Below are 18,835 nucleotides of genomic sequence, written 5' to 3'. Positions count from 1 at the left end.
TGCTGCATGGATGTGAACAGGAAAGACAGACAGGGAAGAGCCTCTGGTTGTAGCTGTAGGGCTGAGGAGCCCAGGAAAAGGCTTGTAATTTGGTTCCATAACTGAGTGCAGAAAACAAGGTCACCTGTGAGAAAGATGGCAGCCAAAGCAAGAAGAGGACTGGCAGCCGGAGCTCAGGGCAGCCATGTGGGCAAGCGTTATTCTCTACCGCACAGGACAGGAACGGAGGCTCAGGATGGGGGCTGTTGTGCTGCTGCTTTTGTGGCCATGCTGCCCGATCCCTGCACGCACTGGGCAAGGAACTGCCCCCTAAGTGTGGATGCCAAACAGGACGTCGTGCTGTTGTTCTCAGAGCCCCGGCATTTGCTCACAGTACCCACCTCCTCTCCTTTGCTGAGCCGATCTACCAACATGTGCCTGAAACAAGAAGGCGAGGAGGTCAAAGCGAGCAGCACCCCAAGACGGGAGGGCAAAGGGGGCCTTGAGTTACAGGGACAGACCATGGCTTTGGCACCACAACCTCAAGTGGGGCCTGACAAGCACCTTCAGTCTTTCCCAAGGAGGCAGGATGGTCTTCACCTCTAACCCTGTCACAGGAGCCACCACACCCAGATGCACACGGAAACACCGTTCCCCAGGCATGATGCCCACCCAACAACCGGACATTCCCCGAAGGCTTACCCAAAGAGGAACCAGTCATAGGCCACAGTTAGGTAGAGGATCTCAGCAGGCTTCAGGGATGTGTGGATAAGCCCATCCTGGAAGAGACCAGAGAGACATGCTAAGATTAGAAAGATGACTCCCCGTAACAACCCCCTCCTTGTCCCAGGAGCTGAACTGCAACCACAGACCCAGTGACAACCGGGCTGCCCAACAGTCCCCAAAACAGCATTAAACCTAACACTTGCTCTGAACACTTGGGGTTCCTCATCCCAAATCTCTAATTTCTGGAGGTACTCCTAATGGTCCCAGAGTAATCTTGGTAGATGGCCTCAGCAAGCTCCCGAACCCCACAGCCCAGCCCGTCCATACTCACAGCCCACAAGGAAAGGCGTAGGAGAGAGATGAAGAGGGGGGTCCGATCCCAGCCTGAGATACAGTGTACCAGCAGCCCGCTGTCATCTACTCAGGAACCACATGACAGGAAACCCAGAAGCAAAGCAAACACGGGTGCATGAGAAGAGGACATGCCACCACCCTGGTCTGGTGTCAGCCATGCCACCCCTAGTCTCCCTCTTCCTGGTGGGCCTCTCCAAGATTCTTCTCCCACCTACTCCCAGAAAGGGGTGGGTGGCAGGCACTTGTCTCTGTACACAGCATTTCTTCTTCTTTCTTCTGGCTACCTTTCTAGACAAGCAGTACTGCCCAGGTCATTTAGGTGGGGCTGATGTGCATATCCCCACCCAGCATTTCTCAGGGGTCCCTACAGGAATTTTGGAGGAAGACAATTCTTCACTGTGCAGGGCTGTCCCAGGAACTGCAGGACATTTGGGATTCTTGGCTAACCACGCACCAAATGCTAGTAGCCTTCCTCCAGTGCCTGTAACACCCATTTTTCCAGAAGCTCCCTTCCTCCAGTTCCTACAACACCCATTTCCCCAGAAGCAGTACTGCCCCAGGTAGAGAACCACTGCTTAACTCCGGAGTTAGGCATGTGACTTTTTTGCACACTTGGCCACAGTGACTGGTTCAAGGATGGGCACTTGACCCAAACCAGGTCAATGAGCATGAGCTCTGAAACAGAGGCTCTCTCTCTCTCTCTCCTGGGGGAGGTCAGATGGCAGGAAACAAATCAAGAGTGGTTACAAAGCTAATGAGACAGCGGGTATGAGAAACAAGGAGGTTCTTTATGACATTTCTTAGGCACCTGGCTCTGCTTTGGGGCTTTCTTGGTTATATAAGCTATACATTTCCACTTGTTTAAGCAAGAGCAACCCCACAGAAGTCTTGACTGGTATCGATGAGTTAGTCAGCCCACCCTAGAGACACTGAGCATGATGGGCCCATCCAATCAAAACAGCCAAACCAGCTGGAGTACCATCCAGTGAACAGGCCCTCTAGGGACTTTCGTGTGTGCCCAATAAGAATCCAGAACTGATTTTCTCTCATCTTTCTGAATTAGAAGAGGCAATTCCGGCCCCACACACAACGCTGATGATCAAAGGTCAGCTAACCTAGTGTAGAAACACGGTGCATAGTTCAGATGGTAATGAGCTCACAATTTTGTTTTCTAAGGTTTTGAGGAATAAAGCTGCCAATGGACAAGGGAATCCCTAAATCTTTCTCCCATAAAGCAAAAGGCAGGCGTGTGACCCCAACAAACATATTCATGGTATCATGACCTGGGAATATCCAGAAGGGCCAACGGCTTGAGGGCTCAGGCGGAGGCAAACTCACCATCGCTGTTAATTATGGAAAGCAGCAGTTTCAAGTAGTTCTGTGTTTGTTGCACCAGGTCCCAACTCTGTTGAAGAACGATACAGGGTGTCTAGGAATCGATATTTCACTCAGACTGGGAACTTAAGGTATTTCCGAAATAAAATCCAAGAGTTATTCTTGGGCAACAAGTACCCCAGGATCTTGGTCACAGGCCTTAGGCCCTAAATCCCAGATAATCTGAAATTTCACTCTCACGCTAAGAGCTCCTCCCACCTCTCCCTGCACCCTCACCCTGTGGGCCGCCCCTGCCCGGTATTCTAACACGATGTGATGGTGAGGAGTGGGAAGCCATGCAGCAGCCTGGGCAACTCACAGCTTCACAGCCAGCAGCCGCCACACACTAGCCTGCTCTAAGCCCTGGGCTCGCAGCATGGCTGTCCAGGGAGGTTAGAGAAGCGAACAGAGCCTTGAGCCTGTGAGCACTGGTGCCAAATGGAAAGAGCCATTCTTTCATCTGCAATCACATCACAGAAAATATCAACCTTCAACCTCCTCAACAACCATGTTTCATTCACTTTTTACTGCTATTCACTGCATACTCCTTTTTTTTAAGGATTTATTTATTATTATTTTTAAAGATTTTATTTATTTATTTGACAGAGAGAGACACGGCGAGAGAGGGAACACAAGCAGGGGGAGTGGGAGAGGGAGAAGCAGGCTTTCCGCTGAGCAGGGAGCCCAATGCGGGGCTCGATCCCAGGACCCTGGGATCACGACCGAGCCGAAGGCAGACGCTTAGCGACTGAGCCACCCAGGCGCCCCTAAAGGATTTATTTATTTTAGAGAGAGAGAGAGAGAGTAGGAGGGGGAGAGGCGAGAGAATCCCAAGCACGGAGCCCCATGCAGGGCTTGATCTCATGACCGAGATATCACGACCCAAGCCGAAACCAAGAACTGGACACTCAACTGACTGCGCCACCCAGGCGCCCCTGCATCCTCTGTCTTTTGATGAATAATAACTGCAGTCTGATTGGCAGACAAAATCTTTTAAAACAGGAAGTCCATGGGGGCGGGGAGGGGGGATGAAAAACAAGAAAAACTGCAGAAAGTATAGCCCAAGCTAAAGGTCTAGACCAGACGCTCTGAGAAACCGTCTAGTGGCATCTGGAATTCCATGGAAGGGCCTGGGCCAGTTCGGACGCTCCTTCCCCCACAGCTGGGGACAGCCTCCCTCCACAAGTGCTTACCAGTGTTCTGGGGCTGAGTGGAGAGGCCAGCGGGTGCCGGTGAGAGGGCGAACATGGCACCTGGAATTGGAATGGTTTTCCCGGGAATTTAGAACAGGCTCATTTACGTGAGCCTCGCCCGGGCCCTGGTGGGCTCTGACCTGCTTCGGCAGCCCTAGAAACGGCTGCCGCAGTGCGTCACTAACAGTGTCCTCGCCCGCAGCAGCACATGGGTCTCGGCGCTCATCTGGCTCAACCTGTCACACACACCGCTGCAAACAGATCTCCCCCGAGACGGGGTTCTTGCGGGTGTGGAAAAGCAGGAGAGGGGCAAGGGAGGAGGCAGGAGCCATGTGGCAGCACGAAGCCCAGGGAGGTCAGGTAAGCCGGGGAGAGGCTGCAGCGCCCAGGAGAGGGCAGGAAGTGACCAAGGGCGGTGGCCTGCAGAGCTCCAACAGCCATGGCGGCTACTGGAAGGGGACACCAAGGCCCAAGCAGAGGCAGCAGATTCACTGTGCCCAGTGCTGGGGCAGGAACCGCAGGCTGGGGAGCTCTAGGTTGGGAGAGGCCCAAAGTCACAGAGCTAATCTGAACCCAGCCCTGCCAGACCGTGAGAGTCACGTCTGTAGTCACATGCTACACTGCAGGGACTTCTCTGATAGCAGAGTATGAAACTGAAGTTTGAGGGGACTGCAGAACTTGAGGGGGACCTGAGAAACGCACTAAAATCTAGGCTCAGCACTAACTCTCCCTTCGTAAGTGCTCTACGAACAAGTCTCTGGGGACAGAGCTCAGCACCGTGCCACTGCTTATGTGTCTATGCTTGGAGTCCTCTTCCCCGTGGCGGGCAAACTCCTATTCATCCTTCAAAGGCCCAGCCCTGTTATCTTCTACTGAGTCTTCAGAAAGCCCTGGTCAACACCTCTATGTCATCACCAGATGACGGTGATGCTGTTGCCTCTTTTCCCAGCCTGAGCCCAGTGAGGGCGGAAGCCGTTTTGGAATCTCTGCATCTCTAAGGCCTAGTGCTTTGGGACGAGAAGGCACCTGCAGATGTCACTTCTCTGACTGTTCACGAGGAGCAGCCGCCACTGGAAGGGGTCTTATGCCACAGAAAGAATGAGCACTCCTCTAAGGGAATCAACCCGTTCACAGAGGGCAGCAACACCCATATATGTACTTCCAGAAGTGTTCCTGCACTTGGGAACATCGCTGAGGGCCTGGCCCTGGGCAACAGCAGCGTCCATGACGGCCCCAGCCCCCTAACAGGGCTGCAGGGGCAGGCAGGCAAAGTGAAATTCTACATGTGCGCTGACTAAAAGGAGACCTGCGGGATCCTGCAGGACCCTGTAACCAGCGAGCTGAGCCTAGTATGATCCATGGGGTCCAGTAGGGAAGCTTCCTGAAGGCAGTGACATCCATATAAGAGGGGAGGGAAAGGAGCCAAGTTTCTTCTGCCAGAGAGAACAGTATGTGCAAACCTGGAGAGCATTCTTCCATTGAGGGGCCAAAAGGAGGTCAGTGTGGCTAGAGAAAAGGGAAGGGATGGCTAGTCACAAGCACAGGGCTGGGCTGTGTGGAGCCGAGTGGCCCACTAAGCATCACTGGACTGTACTCTGAGGAAAATGGGGCAGTCAGTAGCACATTCTAAGGGAGGGGTGACAATGATGACCTTGTTCCATCATTTGAGTATTCCTCTCTGCCAGGCCCTATTCAAATGCTTTACATTCACTGCTTCCAGCTCCCCCTCAATGGGGCACCTGTTCAGACACAAGACGCACCCAGATGCCAGCGGCCCAGACTAGGCTAGTGGTACAGGAGATGGAGGCAAGAAGATCTGGAGAGTTTCACCAGGGGCAGAGATTTAGAGAACTGATGGGACCGGGCAATGGATGTGGCAGGAAAAAAACCCACGTTTTGACTTTGAGCATCCGGGTAAATGGTTGAGGGCCTGGGGTGCTGTGGGTTGTGGCCAATTCCATTTCAGACAGTTTGTTTAAGGTGGTTGCATGAAGGGACACTGATAAGAGGTGATGTAGACGGGCATCTGCCTTCGGCTCAGGCCATGATCCCAGGGTCCTGGGATCGAGCCCCGCATTGGGCTCCCTGCTCAGTGGGAAGCCTGCTTCTCCCTCTCCCACTTCCCCTGCTTGTGTTCCCTCTCTCGCCGTGTCTCTCTCTGTCAAATAAATAAATAAATTCTTTAAAAAAAAAAAAAAGAAAAAGAGGTGATGTAGATGTGGATCCCCAAGAAAGGTGTGGCCCAGAATCCTGGGTAGGGGAGAGCAGTGGGCTAACGGAGTGGACAATAGATAAGGTCACCTGGGGAGATAAAGAGGACTAACAGGGAGTCCTGGACACTCATGCTGAAGTGGCTGACAAGGCAGATCCCACACCTGGCTGAGGAAGAGGATGGTAGGAAGCCCAGTGAGACCAAGTAGCTGAGCAATACTGGAGAGGGGAAAATGCCCTGGCCTCCTACTTTTGTGCCTAGAATTTTATTAGCGTTCACTTCCTTGAGTTAACAGGCTAGCAGCCTACTTCTGAATTATCATCATTAAAATTGATCTGGCATTTCAGTTAAGAGGCCACTTTCATACCGTGATCATATCTGAACTCTGAAATAGGTGTTGTCATCACCACTTTTCGAGGAAAGTGAGGCCATTGCTCAAAACCACAAAGCCTTGAGAGAAGGGCCGAGCAAGCTGGGGCCTAGATCCAGGGCCTTGATCTACTAAGCAGGACTCTTCCTCATATGCACAGGACTCCCTCCTAAAGAGACCTACATCCTACGCAGCATCAACACATTAAACTCCTATTTGCACCTTATTGGTTAAGTCGTTCATCAGACCTAGTTTGTGCATAAGAAGAATGGTGCCAGAGTGGCGCCCGGGTGGCTCAGTTGGGTTGAGCGTCCAACTCTTCGTTTCAGCTCAGGTCATGATCTCAGGGTAATGGGATCGAGCCCTGTGTCATGCTCCAGGCTCAGTGGGGAGTTTGCCTGAGACTCTCTCTCCTCTCCCTCTTCCTCTGCCCCCGATGTGCGCATGCATATGCTTGCGTACTCTCTAAAATAAATAAATCTTAAAAAAAAAAAAAATAGAATGGTGCCAGAAAGAAGAGTGAGGGTGGCTGGGGGTAGAGCCCACTTGACACCTCTGCATACAACAAATTAAGAAGGAAACCTGCAAGTTTTGGAATCTCTGGGGACAAAGATCTGTCCACTCAATCTGTCTAGGTACTGCCTAGGACATGAGACCAGGGGATAGGGTCCCCCAACCCATTTCTTCTCCAGGCTTCTGCAGCACAACAAAAAACTGGCCTGCTCTTCTTCCTCACCTGCAGAGAGAACACCTGCTACCACTCTAACTCATTCAGAGTTGTCAGGGGCTGGGTGTAAAAGATGAGCACAGCCTCTGCCTTTACAGACCCCTTACAGACCAGGACAACAAAGCCCAAGGTGATACGGGAGCACACAGCTGCCTAATCGGTGAACCTGGCCTCTCTGCCAGAGGGAGACCTCAAGGCTAGATGGGAATTGTCCAGACCCAGGGACAAAAAAAGGGAAGGAAACAGGATGTTTCCTAGGGATGTACTGGCTTGGCTTCTCCAGCTCTAGGCTCCGTGCCAGTTTCTGTGCTGGGGATGTAAAGCTGGGGTTCCCCATCCTCCCGGAGCTCAGTCTACCAGAGATGGAGAAGCAGATCTCTACATCAGTGACTTCAGCTCAGTGGAAAATTCCATGACAGATATGCCCAGGGTCAATGGGAATGCAGATACAGGGATCCAACCCTCTGGGGAGAGGGGAGAGGAGGTATGTCGGGGAAGTCTTCCTGGAGTGGACACTGGAGCCGAATCCTAAAGGCAGTGTGGCAGCCAGACAAGATGAGAAGACAAGGTGAGAAGTGGCAGCCAGGAAGAAGGAACAGACATGGGGAAGGCAGTGGGGAGAGCAAGGCTACTTGTCCTGGCTGAAGCAAGTGGCAAGGAAACTGCTGGTGGCCTTCGGGTTTCTACAATGGGCTAAACATGTTTACTGGATGAATCCATCCAGTAAGCCTGGGGCCCTTTCCATGGGGAGAGGGAAGAGGAGCACAACGGAAATAATTTTAAAGTTTCTATAATCAAACGAGGTCAGACAGCTCTGCACTTCCTCTGGCAGAACATGCATTTAAAAGGAAAATGAAAAAAAAAGTCACTAAAGCCCAGAGCTGGAAAAGCAGACTCCATGAGGTCCTCTGGAAACAGAAGCTGCTGGGGGATGTAAATCTTTGAGTGAGTCATGATCAGAAAGCTTTCATTTTCTGGGCTAAGAGCAAATCCGCAGAGAGCTAAATGGATAAGCAGCTTCTTCTGTCCTAGACTGTGAGAGGTGAGAGGGCACGAGCCAGCCCTTCTGGTATCTGCATGAAGGACTTCTAGGGCAGGCACCAGGGACCCCCTCCATCCCTCCCTTATCCTGCCCTGCTCCAGTCAGGCCCCTCACCTGATACTGGCTCCAGTCAATGTTCAGAGAGCAAGTCAGGAAATCGGGGATGCTCAGTGGGGCATCGACATAGTCCTGGGGGCAGAAAGACACTTGTGAGATGCAGGTGGCCACCAGGAGAAGCCATGATGATAGGGCGGGTCATGACCCTGAAGCTGTGGCTTCCACAGGCAGGCAGGACATCCCTCCACAGTGCTTGCCTTCTCCGGGCCAGATGCCTATGCTGCCCTAGGAGTGACAGTTTGAAAATCAAAGGGACCAGACATTGCTTGCAAGTGGAGTTTTTCAGTGGGCCATTCTAGTGTTCGCTGCTGAGACAGACATGATGACTCTGCAGTCAGTGTCCAGCAGGCTCCCGTGGCCTGCTCCTGCCGACTGAGAAAGGAACAGAATGCAAGTCCCACTTTTTATGCAGATGGTAGAGCAGACAGAAAGGATATTTCCTATCTTGTCCCTGAAAAAAACCTTTGAAGAAAGGGATAAATTAAAGGGGGAGAGCAAAGCATGTATGAGAATTTCAACATGTACATAGAAAGAGAAGAGGGAAGGAAAATAAGGAAGAGAAGAGAAAGGAAAAGGTAGTTGTTTTCCCCAAAAAGACTGCAAGCTGTTCTCTGTGCTCTCCCTTTGCAAAGAAATGTTAAGACCCAAGCTGACGAATGTTACTGCTCATACCTGCTTCCAGTTAAAAATGAGCCCTTCAGCCATGTAATCCCGATCCTTATATTCCTTGAAAAATTCACAGCCTGGAAAAGAAGGGCAAAGTTAAGACATCACCCTTGCTAGCCCAGTTTCCTGAGATGCCCCTGAGTGCTGAAGGACCCAGGTGGCCACCATACTGGCGGGCCCCACGTGAGACCACAGCTGACACAGGTGGGGACTAGCACGGGCAGGCAAGAGCTAGTGCTCCTTTGGTTTCCAGTTACAAGCCCTCATGATGAGGTACGGCCTGCCGGCACACCACTTTGTATCTGTCTCCAGCTGGGCTCAGTGGTTACTGGTCACTTCTCCCTGATTTCAGGTCCCTTTGTCCTACATGTCCCTGAAGTGCCAACAGCCAGCAAACAAAGCATGGTTTACAGTCTGAGTGCCAACAGCACTTTTCTCAGCCACTTCCCTAGTTACCGAGGACCATTCTCCCTCCTGTCTAACACCAACCTCACAGGCCCCTGGTGACATAGTAGAAAAGACCACAGACAGTGCCTGAAACATGACAGGTGCTCCAGAGACATGTCCGTCTCCAACAAACCTGGCTGAGAGGTACTTTTCTGTCTCATTCTCTAGAAAAACTGTAAGAAACTCGGCCAGAGTAGGCCCTCAGGAATATAGAGAGGAACAGCGGAGAGAAAGGGCTTCAGCAACATTCTCGGCTTCAAATCTGAGCCTTTCACTTACCTCTGTGATTGCAAACAGGTGGTTTAACTTCTCTAAGCCTTGATTTTCTCATTTATAAAATGGTTAAAGACGAAATACTACATATAAAACACCTAGCAAGCACGGTACAGATGGCTTTCGAATGACAGCCATTGGTATTATGAATAATAGTGCTGGTTATACCATGCTGCTTCTGCAGGGAGGGCCCACAGGGCCAGCCCTGCCACTTACAGTCAACTGCTTGGGTCACAGAGAATGAGACTTGCTCATCTACCACAGCACAGGGAGCATCCTGGGCTGCTGTGGCTTCAAGAGTGGCAGAAGGCACTTCGACGCAGCTTCTTGAAGTTATTCTCACTTCCTCAACCAGAACCAGTACAAACTTTGGAGGGCACATGCCTTTGGCCACAGGTCCAAGTCTGGTGAGGTCCCCACCCAATGGCAATACAAGAGGCTGTCGGAATTCTGTGAAGGTGGCCACAGGCCAAAAAAATTCACATGGAACTTCCCCAGCTACTCTTGGGCCAAGTTCCTGTGTGAGGCCGCCCCAGGCAAGACTGGAAAGGTTCCTTCGGAGAGGAAGGTCTGGAGACGCAGCCCATGTCCTGTATCCCGGGCTTCCATCCCAGACGCACTCCTGCACTCTAATCCCTCAGGCCTCACTGCTGATCGAGAAGTCAGGAAACCATCCTCAGCTCTAAGGCTCCAGTCTAAGGTGCCTCACTGGCAGAAAGAAGAAATATAAATATCAGACAGGGGCCCCAGGCTTATAAGCCCAGGTTTAGTAAAGCCACCAATTAGCTCTCAGAGCTCCTTCGAAGGACCAGTTTCCCCAAACTCGACCTGCTCAAATCAACACTGCAGGCTCTGGGCTGAGCTCCGGCCAGCCTGTGATGCAGAGGCAATTTCTTGGGAGAAATGGACAGAATTAAAATAGATTCAGTACCGGGACACCTGGGTGGCTTAGTCGGTTAAGTGTCTGCCTTCGGCTCAGGTCATGATCCCAGGGTTCTGGAATCGCCCACATCGGGCTCCTTGCTCAGCAGGGAGCCTGCTTCTCCCTCTGCGTGTGCTCTCTATCTCTCTCTCTCTGACAAATGAATAAATAATCTTTTTTTTTTTAAGATTTTATTTATTTATTTGAGAGAGAGAATGAGAGACAGAGGGCACGAGAGGGAAGAGGGCAGAGGGAGAAGCAGACTCCCTGTTGAGCAGGGAGCCCGACGTGGGACTCGATCCCGGGACTCCAGGATCATGACCTGAGCTGAAGGCAGTTGCTTACCAACTGAGCCACCCAGGCGCCCCGAATAAATAAAAAAATCTTTTTTTTTTTTAAAGATTTTATTTATTTATTCATTAGAGACAGAGAGAGAGAGAGGCAGAGGGAGAAGCAGGCTCCCAAGGAGCAGGGAGCCCGATGCGGGACTCGATCCCAGGACCCTGAGATCATGACCTGAGCAGAAGGCAGACGCTTAACGACTGAACCACCCAGGCGCCCGGAATAAATAAAAAATCTTAAAAAAAATAAAATAAAATAAAATAGATTCAGTACCCAGGGCAATGCCTGACATTCATTACCTAAACAGGCTCCTAAACCCACTGAGAGACAAGAGGGATGGGACCAAAAGCAGGGGTGAGAACAGCCACTCGCTCAAGAAGAAAACCAATCAGACTTGTGCAGCTGAGTCTTCAGCTGTTTTGGTGTGCTGAAGGAAGTGCTCCCAGAACACTTCTCCAGGTCAAGGGCCAGTCCAAATCCAAGTCCATCCGACAGAGCTAGAACTGAGAGCATCAGAGTTCCATCTGGCCTCACAGTCATCAGAGGACTCAGCTGAGATGCCGTGAACAGCTACAAAGAGCAGTTCATGACTGGCCTTTCAGTAATGGTAACTGTTTCTTTTCTTTGGGAAGAAGTAAGCCAGGCTTGTAAAGCAATTATAAAGAACATAAGCAGAGCAGGTAAAAAGTGTCTCTCCCATCCCCTTACCTGATGTGTGATGGCCTCTCCCCCACCTCCGGCCTTATGGTTTCTATTGATTTGGAGTCCACTAATTTCCCTCCCACCAACACACACACACACAACTATCAGGTGTAGTACACGGACACCTTGGCAAGAAGAGGGAAAAAAATTCACAGGTTGTAGCATCTTACCATTTTGGCTATTTCCTGCTCGCCCTTTTGTGAAAGCATTTTTTCCTTTACATTGTTGACACTGTACTAATACAATTTTGTGTCCTGCTTAGCATTTTAAGCATCTTTCCATATCAAAAATTCTAAGCATTTTTCTATGACTATGTAATAATCATTCTGACTAATGAAAATGCTTCTTGTGTTCTGTTAGTATAAACAGACATCATGCTGAACATCCTCAACCCCGAGTTAGCTGCATTATGGCCTGCTGAGTAATGGGGTCAAAGGGTGTTACGATTTGGGGAGTCCTGTAGCAAGTTGTCACGCTACAGCAGAAAGGGGACAGTGCTACAGTTCTGGAGAAGTAGCAGGACAACTTCCAGCAAAACTATTTTTTCTAGGGGCGCCTGGGTGGATCAGCTGGTTAAGCGTCTGCCTTCGGCTCAGGTTGTGATCCCAGCATCCTGGGATCAAGTCCCACATCGGGCTCCCTGCTCAGCGGGGAGCCTGCTTCTCCCTCTCCCTCTGCCTCTCTCCCTCTCTCTCTCACTGTATCTGTGTCTGAAATGAATAAATAAAATCTTTAAAAAAAAATTTTTTTTTCTAAAAAAAAAAAAAAAGGATAGTAGGAAGGGAAGAATGAAGGGGGGAAATCGGAGGGGGAGACGGACCATGAGAGACTATGGACTCTGAGAAACAAACTGAGGGTTCTAGAGGGGAGGGGGGTGGGGGGATGGGTTAGCCTGGTGATGGGTATTAAAGAGGGCACGTTCTGCATGGAGCACTGGGTGTTATATGCAAACAATTAATCATGGAACACTACATCAAAAACTAATGATGTATGGTGATTAACATAACATAATAAAATAAAAAAAACTATTTTTTTCTAAACCAAGCTCTACTTAAAACCTAAATATAAACAAAGAAAGCGACGCGTGGTTCCTCACACAGCACAGACTCTTCCTGTTCAACAGAGTACTTTGGTCCGTGGACCCCCAAAACATCTGGGAGTTGGGAGCTGGGTCTGAAAATTGGCTTTAGAGCTATCTAACTGCTCCAGCACAGACACTCTGCGTAGGACACTTCTGTCGCAACGTGGCTCAAGCCCACAGCATCACCATCATGGTTTGCATCTGCTCCCAGCAGCTTTCAGGGAAGAGGAATTTCCCTGAGCCTGTCCTCCCTGTGTACCCATCATTTAGCCTGCTGTTTACTGAGCACCTGTTAGGGGTAGATCTGGCACTTTACCTTGAAATAAGCCCCATTATCTTCATTTTATGGAGGATGAAGCCAATGTGAGGCGGGGTTGAGGTGCTTATTCCAAGACGCACATAACTATTAGGGCTGGGACTCGCACCCTGCTCTGCAAGGCACTAACCGCTAAGCTGGCAGAGAAGAGTGAAGAGAGACTCCAGGGGAGGCCATTATGGGAAGAGTGCCAGGCTATCAAGGGTCGTGGTTTGAATACCACCAGCTCACACTGGGGAGGACACCCTCTCCTGCCAGGCACTAAACTTGTAGTTCTAATGAGGAGACCTGCTGTATACAGCAAACCTGTTGTCCCTGGCCTGCTCCTGCTATTGGCCATGTGGCTCCAATATGAGGAGATAAGGTCCAGCATAGGACCGAAGGTGGATGCTGATGCTGAGAAGTAGAAGAGAGGTTTCAAGGAGAGAGAATACTTCCTGCTCCTGTTGACAAAGTCTTGGCTGACATTAGGGCTCTTTGACCGCCCTTGCTGAATAAGCAGGTATTATCAGAAAGTTTCAGTGTTACCAACTGGACATAGCTTTACTATCCAGTACATTCAATACTGCCCTGGCCATAGGTCTCATACATATCTGGGCACCAGAGACAACTGCAGCTAGCTCTGTGTACGCCAACGTGTTTTACAACATGGTGAGGCCACCCACGGTGTACAACTGGGACACAGCAATTATGTTCTTCATCACCAGGAGGGCCTCACCTAGGGCAATTTCCATAAATAACTTGATCACCCCAAGACAGACATTCAAAGGTTCATATCCACAAAGGCCAGCGCAGCATGATTAGTTGCTGACACAGAGTAGTAGTAATGTTGTTTTATGCTGAAACAGCGTTTTACCTGCACAGAGCACTTTCACAAACATGATCTCATCTAAGCTTCACAACAAACCTTGAGTTAAGCCTTTCCAAGTTCCAAATGACACCTGAGAAAAGCTGAGGCTTGGAGAGGCAAAGTAACTCGCTCAGGGCTGTAGCAGTAGTACCCGAGCCTGGAGTCAATCCCTGGACCCCGAATGGAAAGTGCCTTCCCGGACAATGTCCTACCCTAAGTGTGAGAGCTTAAGACTGAGAGCCATGGTGTCCTATGCTGATCAACACAGGATCCTCTGGGCGGGGGGTGGGGGGGTGGGTGGAGGCATGGCGGCCCACCTGGGTGGCTCAGTCGGTTAAGCATCTGACTCCTGGTTTCAGCTCAAGTCAGGATCTCAGGCTCATGAGACCGAATACCGTGTTGGGCTCAGCGCTCAGCATGGAGTCTGCTTAGTTTCCCTCTCTCCCTCTCTCTCTCTCAAATAAAGAAATAAATCTTTAAAACAAGACAACACAAAACATAAGATCCTCCGGGAAAGCTCTAGGGCACCTATGTACCTAAGTACAGAAGCCTGCAGATGGCCTCCGAGAGCACCCGGTCCTAGGAAACCTGTCTCTTGACTAGATACTGAAAAGAGCTCCCTACCTGGATACGGGATGGAGAGCAGAGTGAAGTCGGCATAGCGCTGGGCTTTGTCCACCTTCTCGGAGGAGGTTACACTACAAGACAGGACACAATGTGTTATGGCATCACAACACATATGCACCATTCTCCAGTGAGTATTACATCAATGTAAAATGAACCTCTTGCTAAAGAAACTACTCTTCAGATTTAGGAATGATTCCCTTCAGCAGTGCTGACTTTGAACAATTAAGAAATGTAACTTCTCGGGGTGCCTGGGTGGCTCAGTCGGTTAAGCGTCTGCCTTCGGCTCAGGTCGTGATCCCAGGGTCCTGGGATCGAGCCCCACATCGGTACTCCCTGCTCGGTGGGAAGCCTGCTTCTCCCTCTTCCACTCCCCCCTGCTTGTGTTCTCTCTCTCACTGTGTCTCTCTCTGTCAAATAAATAAATAAAATCTTAAAAAAAAAAAAAAAAAAAAGAAATGTAACTTCTCTGCCCCCTACTCTAACTTATCAAGCAAGAGAGGTTACTCTCCAATTCTGCAGCATCCACAAGCGCAACAACCTCCCTACTGAGTCCCACAAATGAAGGCAGCACAACCACCCTGACCCAGAGGGTGGAATGAGATGAGAACAAGTAACTGAGACACTGTCCAAAGGGGGCTTCTGGGGGACTCTAGCCTCTCCTGTCTTCTCCAATATTCACTGAGGACACTCCTCAACAGGGCGGACAAATGGCATCTGAAAGGGAAAGACTTTGGACATTCTGACGGAAGAAGGGAGAAGGGAATATTCAGGTGTCTATGCACAGCTGAGCTGTAAGGCCTCAGTATGTCTTATTTTCTAAGACAACCTCCGCATAAGTAAAAGTCAGTATGATGAAAAAATAAAACATTTTTTTTGGCAGGGGGGGAAATTCTACAATCTCATCACCTCAACCCAGCTTCCATTATTTTCAAATTTTGCCTTATCAAGTATCAAGATTTGGTCCATATGTGAAGTAAAAATTGGGCACATACACTGAGTTTTTTTGTTGTTGTTCCATTTAGAAAGAGACTCTAACCTACCAGAGAGGATGCAGAACTTGGAGCCAAGGGACAAACCTTCAAGAGTTTCTAAGAGAAGGAGGCAGCAGAGCGCAGGTTAGAGACTCATGGGCCCTCAGTTATTCTCTGCATGACCTTGAGCAAGTTACTTAACCTCTCTGTGCTTTAGTTTCTCACTTGCAAGAGGGGCATAGTAGAACCTGCCTTGCAAGAATGTTTGAAGATACAGCTAGAAGATGTACAGAAAGCCCTCAGCATGAGGCCTGGCATGTAGTGAGCCCTTAGTAACTGCTGTATATACCATCACCGACCTGAAAAGCGGTGAACATATCACCAGTGCAGGAGGTGGCCTGTACTTACTTCATGCCAAACTTCACCTTCTTGTTCTCCACCATCAGGTCGCAGATGTATTTGACTGACAGGTACCGAAGCAGCTTGATGTCATAGCCTCTGACCTTATCAAAAAGATGTGTGTCGGAACTTCTGAAACAAAGAGCCGAAGGGAGAGGTTGTACTGCACATTCATTCAGAGAAGTTTGGGGGATAGGGAGCATGTTCAAGGAAGCAGAGATGTCACTGGCAAGAACTTCTGTTTCCCCTCTCCATTCGATGGAGGGAGGGCCGAGACAGGACAACTGGCTTCAGGGAAGGTGACTTTCTAAGAGATTACCCTGCTCTCTGGGACATATTTCAAAGAGGAGCAATTTGCAGCCGAGAACTGGGAAAGGGCTTTTTGGCACTGCCTGACATTAAGCCAAAAGACTCGAGATAATCTCGGAGTTCTAAAAAGCAGCAAGCTGGTGGCTGATAGAGTCTCTGAGCTTCCATTAATCTCCCTCCAGCCCCCCCTTTCCCATTTATGACCATTTTTAGCCATATGATTTGCTCATAATGTAACTGAGTGAAATGCTTGCTGGAGATGGACTTTTTAGAGCTGTTTTATCACCTGATTATGAAATTCTACCAAGTGAATTCCCTCTTCTTAGCAGGTCTAAGCAGCAAGGAGATAAAATTTTTCCTAATCCCCCAGGCTGTCTTTTGATCAGTCATACAGATAAAGGCAAAAGTAGAATGAGTACACAGTCACCATTAATTTTTTAATGCCCACTGCTTTGCTGTCCACAGCAGTGTCCTCGCCAAAAACAGTGTATGCTATGGAAGACGGCCTGGCTGAGGCAGAGGTCGTCTGATCTCAGGGGGAGAGCCAAACATTCTTGAGCACAAGCCAGGGTTGCTGCTCTCGGAACTGACAGGCAGAACTGGGCATAGTGAGATGCCTTTTCATGCACCAAACCATGATTTTGGGCAGCTGATCTTACTAGGGTGCTCGTGTGCATTCCAGAGATGCCTGATACCAGTTAAAGACTTCCCACGGGTACAGGCCATGCAAAGGAGCTTTTCCAAAATATCCTAGGGTGTCATTTTCTAAAAACATTTGGAAAGGAGGTAGAAGAGTGTGAACCAACCCATTTCCTCCCTTTAAGGGGGCCTAAAATACTTCTTTGTATCAAGCTCTATTATGGCATCGATGACAACTTGATGAACTGTGTAACTTCTAGTCTCTGGGTCTCCCACATGGGGACTGTAGCCCCTGCCCTGTGCCTTGGTACCAGGTGTGCTGTGACACCTGGTAGGCTGGCTGTCAGCACCCTGGTCACACCCTGGAAACCACGGGGCTTGAACACACACACAGATGTCTGAGCCCTGTCTCAGACCTGCAGACCCTGGGGCTGAGATACTGCCCAGGAGGGAGACAGACTGCTCAGCCAGCCAATAAAATCAGCTCTGGTGAGAAGCTATGGGATGGACCTTAATGACCCTATTTCAGGGGCATGGACTTAGCCGTGGAAGGAAAGGAGCCAAAGCACTCACCTGGACCAGTGATGAGCATACACCATCGGTATGAAAATGCCCACCACTGGTCAGATACCCCATCCCCAATACAAGCCCAGATCCATAACAATCTGGCACTGACCGAAGAGCGCAGTCCTCCTCGGTGATGTCCTCTGAATCTGCCCAGGCATCATCTGCACCCCCTGCCAGAGAAACCTGTCAGCACCAAGGCTGTTGCACGGGGCTCCACCCAGGGGCTTCCTGACCAGGCTCCTCCCACCCCGCGCCGACACCACCCCCAAGGGCAGCCCTCATGTCTTTCGGCATCAGATGTCCCCTATGCCTGGCAGGCTTCTTTACCCCAGCATCTCCTTGAGTGAAGGGAAGGCCCCTGGTCTCCACCCAGACTGCTCAGACTCTCCACCTCTGCCACCGTGGTGTGGGTGGCTCTTCTCTACATCTGGGCTCTTGTTCTCAGTCAGAGGAGGTAGCTCAATATTCACCTGAGAAAATATAATTGTAGCCAGTGCGTCCATACAGCTCCCCCCATCCAGCCAGGGTAGCCGACCTGCAAATGTGCTGGGAGAGAAACAGCATTTTCAGATGCTTTTCTAGGGTTTTTTTGTTCTTGTTTTTCCCAGCTTTATTGAGATAAAATTGACATACGATATTGTGTAAGTTTAAGGTTTACAACATGCTGATTTGATATACTTATAGATTGTAAAATCATTACCACCATCGAGTCAGCTAACAGCTCTATCATGTCACACAATTACCATTTCTTTTATGTGGTGAAAATATTTAAGACCATCTCTCTTTGCAACTTTCAAGCATATAATACAACATTAACAAGTATAATCACTCTGCTGTACATTTAGATCCGCAGTTTGTACACTCTGGCCGACAGTCAAGATGATTTTCTCAAGTGCGCACAGTTGAAGGAACACCTAGGACTCCGCAGTCTTCCAGGCCCAGCTTCTGGGTCCAGGAGCACTCCCCAAAGTCTTATCAGCACCCAGGCCACAGCAGTCAATCTGAAGAATGCCTAGAATTTTTAATCTACATCCTGTCAAGGGAGCAGCTCTCCCAAACAAGAGGCACCAGAGTGCTACTAAGAGTAACAGACAGATTTAGGGGCTGTCACGCGTGTATGTGTGTAGGATTCGATGTTATGGTCTATGTGTGTGTGCTGGGCGTGGCACTGAACCGTTTACACCACTTCTCACTGAATTTTCAGTGAGCCCACGAGGAGCTGTGGCAGGGTGCATGCACTGCAGCTGCTTCACAGAAGGCACGGGAAGGTCATACAAGGACGGGTAAGCTGGGATTCGGTCTAGACCCACCCACTTCCACAGCCTGTGTGCTTATCATCATCTGGAACTGTTTAGCACAGGGGGGCAGCAACCTCTGAAGCAGGTGGGTCAATTAAGGGAGAAACGTTTGGGTGGTTTGTTTTTGTTTTTATTTACATCTCTCTCTTCTTTACCAAGGAAATGTAGTAGCTATAACTGTGCTTACGGGTTTTTTTTTTTTAATTTTTTTTATTCTTATGTTAATCCCCATACATTACATCATTAGTTTTAGATGAAGTGTTCCATGATTCATTGTTTGTGCATAACACCCAGTGCTCCATGCAGAATGTGCCCTCCTCAATACCCACCAC

At 49.7% G+C, this 18,835-nt stretch overlaps 1 protein-coding gene across 6 annotated transcripts in view; it reads right to left on the bottom strand.

Annotated features, from left to right (window-relative positions):
• Positions 1–18,835, bottom strand: part of MTMR14 (myotubularin related protein 14) — a 50,315-nt gene that overhangs the window by 14,738 nt on the left and 16,742 nt on the right. For 4 of the 6 annotated variants that reach the window (XM_081821719.1, XM_081821689.1, XM_081821714.1 and 1 more), the window contains 10 exons: positions 17,676–17,751; positions 17,315–17,375; positions 15,700–15,822; positions 14,318–14,391; positions 8,767–8,837; positions 8,092–8,166; positions 2,398–2,464; positions 1,037–1,122; positions 682–758; positions 381–417 (listed from right to left, as the gene is read on the bottom strand). In XM_081821719.1, the coding sequence (XP_081677845.1) occupies positions 381–417; positions 682–758; positions 1,037–1,122; positions 2,398–2,464; positions 8,092–8,166; positions 8,767–8,837; positions 14,318–14,391; positions 15,700–15,734 (522 nt within the window). In that variant the 5' untranslated portion in view covers positions 15,735–15,822; positions 17,315–17,375; positions 17,676–17,751. The remainder of the gene's footprint in view (positions 1–380; positions 418–681; positions 759–1,036; positions 1,123–2,397; positions 2,465–8,091; positions 8,167–8,766; positions 8,838–14,317; positions 14,392–15,699; positions 15,823–17,314; positions 17,376–17,675; positions 17,752–18,835) is intronic. The other 2 variants (XM_081821692.1, XM_081821704.1) reach the window with 1 other exon arrangement.

Source organism: Leptonychotes weddellii, chromosome 1, assembly GCF_054177405.1.
Source record: "Leptonychotes weddellii isolate Sample4059 chromosome 1, ASM5417740v2, whole genome shotgun sequence".
In the NCBI taxonomy this organism is placed as follows: Eukaryota; Metazoa; Chordata; class Mammalia; order Carnivora; family Phocidae; genus Leptonychotes; species Leptonychotes weddellii.
This window is presented reverse-complemented; position numbering and strand designations above follow the sequence as displayed.